This window comes from Papio anubis, chromosome 4 (assembly GCF_008728515.1).
Source record: "Papio anubis isolate 15944 chromosome 4, Panubis1.0, whole genome shotgun sequence".
NCBI classification, from domain to species: Eukaryota; Metazoa; Chordata; class Mammalia; order Primates; family Cercopithecidae; genus Papio; species Papio anubis.
Window position 1 is genome coordinate 156,530,772 of NC_044979.1, and position 12,851 is coordinate 156,543,622.

Genomic DNA, 12,851 nt, shown 5'->3' on the forward strand with positions numbered 1-12,851 from the left:
CCACTGCGCTCCAGCCTGGGGGACAGAGCCAGACTCCGTCTCAAAAAAAAAATAATAATAATAATAATTGTTGATGATAAAAACCAACAATACATATAAACAAAAGGTGGAAAAAGTTAAAAGGTAATAAAAACAGATATGAAGGCACCAAAGTAACCAAGACATGCTGTGATTCATTTCCTCTCTCTCTCTATATATATATTTTTTTCAATTTGAGAAACTCGTGTCTTGAGAGCTTGTAGGCAAGACCTGGAAAGAAAGTGGACAGAATTCTGGTTTATATTCCCAGATTTGTTTCTGTCACATAACTTGTCAAAATAACTGTTTCCTCATCTCTAAAATGAGTTTCTTCTGGTTCTGCAATGTTAAGATGTGTTTGTTAATTTAAGAATTGTTTATTGGAGTACTTCTTTGTGACAAACGCTTGAATGAGTACAAAGGATTTAAGGATTTACCTGTGAAACATACAGAACTGACCCCTGTCCCCCAAAATCTCCACAATCTATTAGGGAAAGACAGATATTCAACATGAGTTAGAATAACAAATAACTGCAACTAAGAGAGATTTTTCTTAGAAAGTGAGTTTCCAAAGGAAACGTGCAGGAATGAACTTTCCAGGGAAAATGTGTTACATGGAAGGTATCTCTGAGACAAGAAAGAGCATGATCTGATCTAGGAGCTGGGAAAGGCACGTCTGGAAGAGAACCTGGAAGTGTGTGACTGAAGATAAGGTCAGAGAGGGAATGCAAACCAGATAATTCAAGGGCTTCTAAAAACATAATTGTAAAACATCTTCCAAAAGGAGTAAATAATTGTAAGCAGAAAAGTTGTATGAAAAGATAGGTATTATAAATAGATTATTATTTCTCATATGGGTAAGAGCAACTGATGGATGAACAGCGGTAGAAAAAAAAGAGAGAACGAAAAAATTCCCGACACATTTTAAGTGTAGACTAATCCTCCCATTGCAATAGATTGGATTCAGTCAGTAATGACTTTTAGGTTCCTTGCTTGGGCACCTAGAGCATTGCTGATGTCATTTCTCAAGGTGAAGAATTTTGTAGGAGAAGCAAGATTTGAAGAATGAGGGTCAAACATCAGATCCATTTGGTATTTGTTAAATTTGAAATATCAGATTGTTGGTTAGATATGTGGGTATGGAAATGAGAAGATAACCATGGCTTGGAAACATACCCCATGATGCTGTCAGTGTTAACAGGTGAATGGTATTTGAGTGAGGATAAACCCATCTAAGCAGTGCCTAAAATCTCTGAAGAGGGGTTGATGTCTGTAGTACTCATTTATGTTTGCTAGTAACTAGAAGGGTGACTGGCACAGCATTGATTTCCAAAGAATATTTCTTGAATTACTGAAGAGTAGAAAGAAGTTAAGAACTGAGTCCCAAGGAACTATAATATTATACTGGAAGAAGAAACCAGACCACTCCACCCCGCATCATGAGACTAACACTTTACAGACTTACTGGCAAAAAACGAGGGTAGTATCTTGGAAGTTAAAAAAGGGTCATATTTCAAAAAGAATACATGTAAAGTGTCCAATGCTGCCAAAAGGTGAATGCACTGAACCAGAACAGATGTGAAGTATCCCTATCACATGCTGCTTTGCTGACGTCATTGGGAGAGAAATTAGGTACAAGTGGGCAGAGGACTGTATGTGAGGTTAGGGAGTTTAGACTCCATATTTATTTAATGCTTTCAGGAAGTTTTTCTAAGGTGAGCAGAGGTGGGAGGTGGGGAAAGGCCAGTGTTAGAAGGTCTTTTATGATGAAAAATGCTAGATGAAACAAATCAAGTAGTCATGGAGAAATCACACCTACAGACACACAGACAAAGTCATCTGAGAAGGTAGGAGATGGTATTCACCCCTCGAAACTATGCAGCTGATACAAAGCCAACACAACTTATCAAAACGGGGAAAATGAAGTATTTATTTTATTTGTAAAAATGTCACAGATTCGGCAGGGCGCGATGGCTCACACCTATAATCCCAGCACTTTGGGAAGCCCAGGCAGGTGGATCACAAGGTCAGGAGTTTGAGACCAGCCTGGATAACATAGTGAAACCCTGTCTCTAGTAAAAATACAAAAATTAACTGGGCATGGTGACACACGCCTGTAATCCCAGCTACTCAGGAGGCTGCGACAGGAGAATTGCTTGCACCCAGGAGGTGGAGGTTGCAATGAGCCAAGATCACGCCATTGCACTCCAGCCTGGGTGACAGAGCAAGACTCCATCTTGAAAAAAAAAAAAAAAGTTATAAAATCATGTCTAATTTACTGTTACTGACACCAGCTTGCTAAGGCCTCTTGGAAAGTCATATCAAAAACAAACCATAAATTAAGAATTGTTTGATTTAGATCTAGGTTTTGTGAGGCAACTTTAAAGGCCGTAATGATGGGGAATTTGGGAACCTTTCAAATCTTATGGCGTTAACATTATATATTTGCAAAAGATGAAAAAAAGATCATATAATTTTATATGATTTTATTTTTCATTTTAAAATAAAATATAAATTCAAACATATTAGAAATAAGTTACCTGTAATAAACTAGCACATCTTAAGTCTTTTCATTTAAGTTAGAGAAGATATAGAGTTCAAAGGTTAGTGTGGTTTTAATTTATTTTTGTATTTCATGCATTGTAGACTGTCAAAATAAGTTTTCTGGAATTTCGATTTAAAAACCCATTACTTATGTGCATTAGGTATATTTAACTTTTTGTAAACAATAGGCTAAGTCTAGAGAACATTTACTTGTTGGACTAAAGCACTATTTTTTCTTTTTTTTCCCACCTACTCCCTTTACATTCATATAAAATATTACATTGATAATAATTTTTCTTGTAAGTATGCTACTGGAGACTACATTTCTTATTAGTTTATAATTGTTTTTTTAAAATTTTGTAATTATTAATATTTTTCATTTTTTAGTTCTTATTAAAGATGTGCTTATTTTGAAAATGTATTTTGATTTATATGAAAACAGAGTTTCCATAATCAATCATGTTCCTTTTTGGAATATTCATGCAGCGTAACTCCATCTTATTTTATTTTACAAGAAACAAGAATATTGGGAAACTATAGCAGATTAATTGTTATAAAATGACTACCATATGGATTTCAAGGCTGCTAGCATGGCATTTATTGATTTGTTGTATAATTTTAATGACTAAAAATACTACTAAACTGCGGAACTGGATATAATCTAATGTTTAAAAAAAATCCTTGGATATAAATAAACTTACTTTGAAAAACATTTTCACCATTTTTTTTGGCCTGCCGCATGTTTAATAACATTTTTATTTAACCAAAAAAGACCTTAGTATCTTTCAGCAATTACTTCCTCTTTTTCCTGAAGACATGTCTAATTTTAATATTGACTATCAATATAATTTGATGACAATAATTCTATTCAATATTTTTTATATCCAATGATAAAATAATTCTACTGTCTGGGAACATGTAATGCATACATTATACATACAAAATAGTTGTTTAGATTTAACAAGCTAAAAAATATATATAAATCACCACAAAAAATATTGCTAAAATATTTCAGTTACTTTGTACTTTCATGGGCTTTTAATTTGTACTTCCAATGAACCATACAGTAAAATTATTTTGATGACCTCCACTCTAGTTTCAAACAATAAATCTTTCATCACTAGATAATTCAACATGAGCAGAAAACAACATTCAAGCACATGGTGAATATGAAAATATTATATTAGGGTTACATTTATGGTTGTTTTAGAACGTAAGTTTCAAAATTCTAAAACAATGGTGAAATAGAAGTTCAATTACTTGGGGAAACTTCATCTTAACTCTCTGGAATCTGGAATTTTCAGTCTAACCTAAATATTCATACTACACCTGCAACAGTATTTCTGTAGTTTAGCATGTAATGAAAAAGTAGGTCTAAAAATTATTTTTATAATCTTCGGTTCCTAAAATTGTTTTAAAACAGGTGCAGTGACATTTGTCTGGAGTTTGCCTATGGCCAATAGGTTAATGCTTCTAGCTTCTAGGCTTATTGCAAATTTTCATTATGTGAATATGCAATTTTCATTTATATTTGTTAGTAGTTTGTTTATTATTAAAATTAACTGCTTTTATTAAATATATTCTAAGAAATCATGGTAGAAAAAATTACCATCAACCATTGTAGGATATATTGAGCTCATATTAAAAGTAGCTCTGTGAATTCACCAGTAGCACAGAAAAATGACTGGTGACTTTTCCCTTGTTGTTTATATTTTCAACTTATACATGAAAGATATTTACATGGAAAGGATCAATGACAGAATTAATGTCTGAGTAATCAGAATAAACGTCAATATTGGCCTTTGTCTGTTTTTAGTATGTGACAATATATAGAAATGTTTTATACACGATTTTAGCCATTCTTGGCTTGTATCAAAGTATTTTTTGTAGGTTTGCATTAATTGTTAATGACTTTGTGTAAATCTTGCATTAATTATTTTCTCTTTTTTTCTTTCCTGCTGTCACGTTTTTTCTCTTTTTATTTTCTCGTCCAACTCTACTCTTTATTTTCTTAATTATTTCATTCTTATTCTATTTTCAAAAACAATTTTCATCATGCAGATAAATGCTGTGAAGCGAATAAAGGCGAAAATGGAAGCCAGTCATGGCAGCTGAATGCTGCTGGGTTTTCTTTCATTATAGCCATAAGTTTGTCTTGTGTGTTTTAATGTCATTGTTATATCATATGATATATCCTCTTATGCCCTGAAAATTTTTTTAAAAAGTAATAACAAGGCTAATCTAAAATTATAATAAAATATTTTCTAAGGTCCAATTAATTATGCATGTATCTTCACCCATGAACGATTAAGCTTTTTCCCCTTCCCCCTATTGTCAACCTTTTAAGTGGATAATTTGTCAGAAAATCAATGAAGGAGATTCAATCGGGATTGTTACTTTCAGCTACCAGTTCACTGCATAACATACTTTATTCTAAAGTTTCCATTAATTCCTAAAGTTGACCTTGTTAAGTATCATGTCACTTGTACTTGAAACTTAAACCTTTGCTACGTCTAATCTTTCATTATTATTTTGCAAATAATTAAATATCCATGGCCATACTTTGTGAAAATCATAATTTTATTATGTAGAATTGTGGATCACTTCTATTGCTTTTTTACTGTTACTTTTAAGTGTAAGTTTCCAACTTTATGAACATTTCTAATATTTTAATGTGTTTACCATTTATATAAAACATAGGCATTATATTTTATTAGATGTGTATCCCAATTGTATTGTTTATTTTCCCTTTGTTGAACTAAAATGTCTTAAGGAATAAATGTGAAAGTTTCCTATTTTAAATTTGAATACCAATTAATATTTTTACATTAAGTGAAAATATCTCTGCAATTTTCCCAGAATGAAGATTAAATTAAATTTGAATATGTCTAAAAAGTTACACCCAATTCACTGGATTTAGATTATGTTTTGAGCTGACCTCAAGTCCTATTGTTCTAACATAAGTAGTTATTTATTACATTTTTCTGGACATCAGAGAGTCAGAATTTTTGCAAGCATTAAAGAGAGAGAAGAAAATATTGTAGACACTCCTTTCAAGAAGTTGAAATCAAGATGGGAAGAAATTGAGATTGGAACTAGATTCCAGATTTCAAAGGAATTTCGATTTGAGGGAGTAGCATGAGGAATGATTTTTGGTTTTTGCAAATTTTCATTATGTGAATATGCAATTTTCACTTAAGTAATCTTTACTGAAGTAATTTCAAAACAAGTGAAGAGTGTTTGTGTTTTTCACTTGCAACCACATCTCAACAAGTGACTTTTACTACTTATTGTGGACAATAGGAAACAACCAGATTTACATATATGCATAAAAGTGACTATAACATACTCAGTAAATCAAATGATTGGATTCTGGACTTTGTAATTCATTCATCAAGAGCAATTATTTTGTTGAACAGAAATAATTTTCCTGTCTCTTTTTAAAGAGATAGCTACAGAATCTTTTCATATGAGGGCTAGGCCTCCCTTTCATAGTAGATTGTCTTTTAACTTATCTTTTCCAAACTCTTAGCTGTCAACTGCTATCCTTTCTTGTAATCTAGTGATAGGCCTGTAGACTGCAGAAGCAACGCATCAACCGATAAAACACACTTCTGACCAGCCGGGCGCGGTGGCTCATGCCTGTAATCCCAGCACTTTGGGAGGCTCAGGCGGGCAGATCACGAGGTCAGGAGATCGAGACCATCCTGGCTAACACGGTGAAACCCCGTCTCTACTAAAAATACAAAAAATTAGCCGGGCGTGGTGGCGGCGCCTGTAGTCCCAGCTACACGGGAGGCTGAGGCAGGAGAATGGCGTGAACCCGGGAGGCGGAGCCTGCAGTGAGCCTAGATCGCGCCACTGCACTCCAGCCTGGGCAACAGAGCGAGAGTCTGTCTCAAAAAAAACAAATAAAATACTTCTGCTTCCCTCCTTTCTCGCTAAGATAAAACAATATCTCAATTCACACATTATGGAAATATAATCCATTTTAGGGAAAGTTTTGTTTTTAAATCACCATAGCCAATATTCCATTTATTAAATAACTAATTATCATCGCATATTAAATTTCATGATATTTGAGACTGAAGAATTTATGTTGATTACTAATTTGTAGAAAGCATTGAGAAAAAGATTTCTAGTAACACCTCCAGAAATTGTTTTTCCCATTCATTATAACCTTACTTGATCTTTCAAATAAATTAGAGACATTTCTGTGAGAATTCATGTAGAAATTATCTTGACTTAGGAATGACAAAATTTTTTTTGGAGACCATGGAATACTTATTTAGTAAGTTAGTGCGAAGTTTATTTATCTTGAAGTTTTACATATCATAACTCAAGGTCACTAAGTGATATAAAGAACATTCAAAGTGAGGTATATGGCCGGGCGCGGTGGCTGAAGCCTGTAATCCCAGCACTTTGGGAGGCCGAGACGCCGGATCACAAGGTCAGGAGATCGAGACCATCCTGGCTAACACGATGAAACCCCGTCTCTACTAAAAAATACAAAAAACTGGTCGGGCGAGGTGGCGGGCGCCTGTAGTCCCAGCTACTCGGGAGGCTGAGGCAGGAGAATGGCGTAAACCCGGGAGGCGGAGCTTGCAGAGTGAGCTGAGATCTGGCCACTGCACTCCAGCCTGGGCGGCAGAGCGAGACTCTGTCTCAAAAAAAAAAAAAAAAAAAAAAGTGAGGTATACACAGAAATAAGATATATCAATTTGGCATTTTGAAAAGACCCTAATATTAAAATTATATTATGTTAGCAGAGTTATGTACATTTAAAGAGTTGTTCATTAGATTTTAAACATCTAAGTGTGGATCCAGTTTTTAGTCCTTAACTTTTTAAGCAGTCTGTCATTTGGCCAAATGTTTATTCTTAGATGAAAACCTCTTTCACTACTCTGAGATATGCATAAATTATTTTAAAAATATTCTCAGAGATGCTAAAATAATAGGCTTTCTACTTTGCCTTATTTCTGTAAGAAATTAAAAAGTACAAAACTAAACAATAAAGCTATTGCATTCCAATCAATAAAACCTTAGACATTTTACATCCTAGCATTTTTTAAAAGTCTTAATAACATGTGTTGCTGAGTTATCTTTTTTATTATCTGAACATTACTGTTGCTATAGGCAACCATAAAAATCAGACAGTTTACTTTTTTATTTTAAAAATGAGTTTGTTACTTATTTAGCCTTACTAGTATTGCATCTGTCTACACATCTAAGTAAATGTGATTACTGGTAAGCAAGACATAAAAATTTAAACTTGTTTTAAGTATCTTCTAGCATCATCCAATGCTTTTTTTCATACAATGGAGTTTTACATAAAATTCTGTCTCTGAAGATGTATACATTTGAACTTCTGTGTTAAGGTGAGTGTAAGATTAGTCATTATATATAATCAGAAATATATGTCTATGTCCAGTGGTGTGTGTATTGTATTGTTCACTGTAAAAATATTTCAAGAGATTGTTTTGACCATATTGTACCAGTTATTGAAGCTAGATTGATTTACCTATGCATGATTGCCATTATCTGCATGTAGAATATCAGGATTTTTAAAATATAGATCTGGATATCTCCTTCTTTCTCCTTCCAATCTCTTCTAGTCTATCTTCTTTCCTCCATTTTACAATCAATGTTACTGGCCTCCCTACCCCAATCAAAACTATAATTACTCATCAGTTCACACTAAGACCCACAAGTACCATGTTTCAGATATGCTAACAGTATGCCTAGGAGGTAGCAGTAAATTTTTTCCTATAAAATGTATCATTACATGGAAAAACCTTAGATAAGTTGCCATTTTTGTTCATTTCCTTCTTAATACTATAGGTCATTAGGACAGACGAAGTTTAATTTTATAAACTCTATACTCATATTATTTCCAGAAGCATTTTGCAAATGCACATATGTGTCTTCATTACTGGTATACATGAACAAGATTGAAATTAAAATATGTAAACATTTTAAATATGCATATATATAGAAGGGATTAGATGTTTAATATATATGCAATTTTCACTAATATATAGCAAGTACATATAAAGACAAATAATTTTATTGCAAGTAAATTTGACTTTTTAAATATTCAAGTTCTTTTTAAATTAATAAAGTTACAAGTATGCATCATAGTGCACGTTACACACAATAATATGCAATTTGGGTCAATTGAGAAACAATTATAATTTAATTGTAACATTTTCTGTATAGGAATACTCATTCAATATGTTTGATTTAAATTAGGCTAAAACACAAAAAATTCCAAAGTAGTTTCAACCATGTACAATTAAATTTATGATTAGTCATTTATATTAAATGAAATATACAAGAAAGAATTAAACCATGAACTTCTGAATCTGGAGGTATTCTTAGATGCATAAAAATAATTTTAAATATTAATATGGTATATTTACACCGATAATGGATAAATAAAACCTTAAAATTACAAATTATTTTAATAATCCAAGATGGATACGGATATCAATACAATAATATGATATATTTGGATGTAACTTTCAAGAATAATAGCCAGTATTATGCATGATAACCTTTAAGTTTGTAGCAATTAAGAAATATCCCTAGTCATGTGAAATTTTCTTTAAAGGTTTAAATTTGATATTAGTATAATATAAGCAACATTAAGAGCTTGAAATGATCAATTCTGGTATTATTTACACTAAATATTATCACGTATATTTTTGTTTAGCCCTTTTGTATTATGATTTCACTCACTGAATAAAGATAAAGTATAATATTGATCACACCTAAATGTGTAAACTTTATGTGTTTATCATGATTAATCTATGTAAGAGATAATGTAACATCCTTTAAATGATCTTTTAATAAGTCCAATTTAATTACGTTTTCTTTTTTTATTTTAATTTTTATTTATTTATTTATTTATTTTATTGAGACAAGATTCTTGCTCTGTCTCCCAAACTGGAGTGCAGTGGCCTATTCTCAGCTCACTGGCACCTCCGCCTCCTGTGTACAAGCAATACTCATGCCTCGGCCTGCCTAGTAGCTGGGATTACAGGCTTTACAGGCACGCAGCTACCACGCCTGGCTAATTTTTGTATTTTTAGTAGAGACCGGGTTTCACCATGTTGCCCAGGCTGGTCTCGATCTCCTGAACTCAATTGATCCTCCTGCTTCAATGTCCCAACGTGCTGGGATTACAGGCCTGAGCCACTGTGGCCAGCCTCAAGTTTTCACCTTTTTAAAATTTATTTTCTTTTATCCTTTCTTCCTTTCTTATAATTCTTTCTTTTTACTTTTCTCCCTCTTTCTCTATTTGTCTCTTCCTCCTTTCTCTTTCTTTCCATTTCTCTCTTTTGTTCTCTCTCTCTCCCTCTCTCTCTCTGTCTCTTTTATGCTTCCTTTCTAAATTTTTGGCCATGAATAAATGGAATATATTTCTTCTATTATGTTTCTGTTCAATGTTTGTAAATTTTAAAATCCTAATGTTGTGGTATAGAAATATGTCATAAAAGCTTCAGCAAATCTAATATATTGAAGAGATAGCTGAAATCTGCGTATTTCAAATGACTGAATATACAAATATTCTACAAATTGTCTTTAAAATTATTGTAATTTAAGTTGAAATTGGTGACAAGGCATTTCCAAATTAATCTCATAAATAGTATTGTTTAATCATTAATATTTGATAGTTAAACATAATATTCAGAATATATTTCCACATTAAATTTTGGTACTTAACTAAAGAAAAAAATTAACGCTTATTAGCTCATTCTCTGACCAATTACCATATAAATCGGAGTATTATTCTAAAGTTAATATGCTTTGTCTTTTAAATATAAAGTTGTAGTATTCCTTCTATGTGTTATATTTACATAATCCCAATTTTTATCTAAGGAAAACATTCCCTAAGTTTAAATCTAGTTTTATTATTTTTCAAAATTAGACAAAGATGAGAGTTTAATATCCATGCTTTGTTTTCCAAAAGCCTTTAGTTTTGTTGTCTAAAATTAAGGACTCAACAAAGATCTCCTGTAATAATTCAACATATTCCCTGGTTATTAACTAATTTCCAAGGCTAAACTGTCAATAAATGTTGCACATAGCCTGGAATAGTCTATAACATCTGTATTAGCTAATATGCTGTAAAACCCCCCCCCAAAAAAATCCAAGAAATATAAAAAATAAATATGTTTAAGAATTCTATTAGTGTATCTGAGATGGTCTTAACTGCATTTCATCTCCTTTGTTGGTAGACTATTATTTTATCTACTTTTAAAGGATACTTTCATCCAAGTAGAATAAAACTTCATTTTAAGTGTGAACTAATCTAATATTGGTTGTATTAAATTTAGATGTATTAAAAGTTCTGAAACTATGTATGCTAAAGTTAAATTCAGTTATTCTTTTTCATTTCATTTTAGTTAGTAAAAATATGTGACACACTAAAAACAATGCATAATAATGAGACATAAAACTTCCTTTTTAGAAAATATATTTTTATTTTTATTCTGTATATGTACTGAATAGGGGCCATGACATAAATCTAGCTAGTCTTATTTTTTCCTAAAAAGTAAGCAATTAAAACTACCTTTTTAAATAGTGTACACAATTCATGTACCTCCTTCAAGAATATTTTTCTCTCACATTTTCATTGATGTTATGTGTAACGCTTCTGTTTTAAAGTATTTCTGATCATTTTAATTGCATTCGTTTTCATCATAACTATCGTAGCTTATTTTCTTGAAAAAAAGTATGTTATAAGTGTATTGTCCTCAGTATCATCTTATTTAAAACCCTCAACATAATATCCAGCACTTTGTGTAATCCTATGCATGTGTTTCATAGTATATTAAATGTCATTTTATTTTCTGTACCTCTGTGTCTCCATTGTTGTAATAAAGAAAACTGAGGAAAAGCTTTGTTATACGTGTTTTCTTTATTACTGGTATAACCTTTTTTGTCCTTGTGGAGTGTTGTCATATCTAACTTGATCAAACTTAACATAAACATTTATTTACTTAGGAACAGGTAATAAACATACTCATTAAGTTATTCAATTTTTGGATAACCCATACATCATCAGCAGATTCATCACAATTGTATATTATAAAAATAATTTGGTGACAATATCAAACATTGTTACTTCCATTGTAAACTTGTTCTAGTGTCTTCATAAAAACATTGATCTCTGGTGGGAGGCCAAAATAATCATATAGTTCAATAAAGCACATGAACATAATTAATAATTTTAGTAATGTAAAGATTATTAACTAGTCTCCACTGCTAGCAAAAGTCCATAAAGGAAATATAAACACGTAAAGTGATTTTTCTCCGATTCCTTTGGTTCATCCACTACAGTCCGTCCTTTTGTTTTGGACACCAAATGAATAAAGTTGCAGAAAATGATTAACATTCTGTGCTTATCCACTGCAAAGGTATGAAACAAAAATAGTAAGAGTTGACATTTTGGAATAATACTATAAGTAATATAAAATTATTTAATTAGCTTTTATAGTGTAAAAATAACTTTTGGCATAGATATAAACAGAAAAGTCATATTTTTCTCTTAGAGCAAAATGTTTCATTGCCTGATAAATATGAAATAATGTCAAAATTCAAAAGAGAAAATTATCATTTCAGGATTTGGATTATTTTGGAGGATATTTAATTTCTCTTATTCCATGACAGTCCAGTCCAAAATGTATATTTTAATATAAACATTATTATACACCTTTTGAGACATGCTTGTGTATATTTCAAAATGGAAATTTTAATACAACATTTATAATTTTGTATATTGTAATATTTATACTTCTTTTAAATGATATAATAGTTATAGTAGTTTGAAACATACACCAGAACAGTTGTTTATTTTTATTATTTTCATTTTTATTTTTCCTGAAGCCCCTTGACAATAGGATGATATCAAATGGAGGGTATCTGGGAATTCTTAGGAATTTTTATGGTTACTGTTAAAGTAAATATATATTACTCTATTAATTTTTTATTGTCCTACTATTCTGGGCCATTGTGAAGAAACTAAAGAGATTTGAGAAAATCTGAAGCTATTGTAACCAAACTCTATTATTTTATTATATCAACAAACTGAGGATCAGAAAAAGCAAATAGTCATCGATATAGTCAAGCAACTTCGATTCTCAGTTTTCCTCCTATCTTTGTTGTATTACAGTAAATCAAAGTTGGTACCAGTAAATTTCCAGCCTATAAGTTATACGGTCCTATGTCTTAGACCTAGTTCCTTTCCTATTTTCTTGATTGGCCTGTGGAGAGCAACAACA

General features: G+C 31.6%; 1 protein-coding gene across 5 annotated transcripts in view; it reads left to right on the forward strand.

Moving 5' to 3' along the window:
* Positions 1 to 12,851, forward strand: part of NCAM2 (neural cell adhesion molecule 2) — a 549,007-nt gene that overhangs the window by 484,379 nt on the left and 51,777 nt on the right. Inside the window, exon 16 of one of the 5 annotated variants that reach the window (XM_009202420.4) lies at positions 4,624 to 5,932. The exons of the other annotated variants lie outside the window; for them this stretch is intronic. Within the exon in view, the coding sequence (XP_009200684.2) occupies positions 4,624 to 4,730 (107 nt within the window). The 3' untranslated portion in view covers positions 4,731 to 5,932. Of the gene's footprint in view, positions 1 to 4,623; positions 5,933 to 12,851 lie in introns of those variants that run through there. 5 annotated transcript variants of the gene reach the window in all.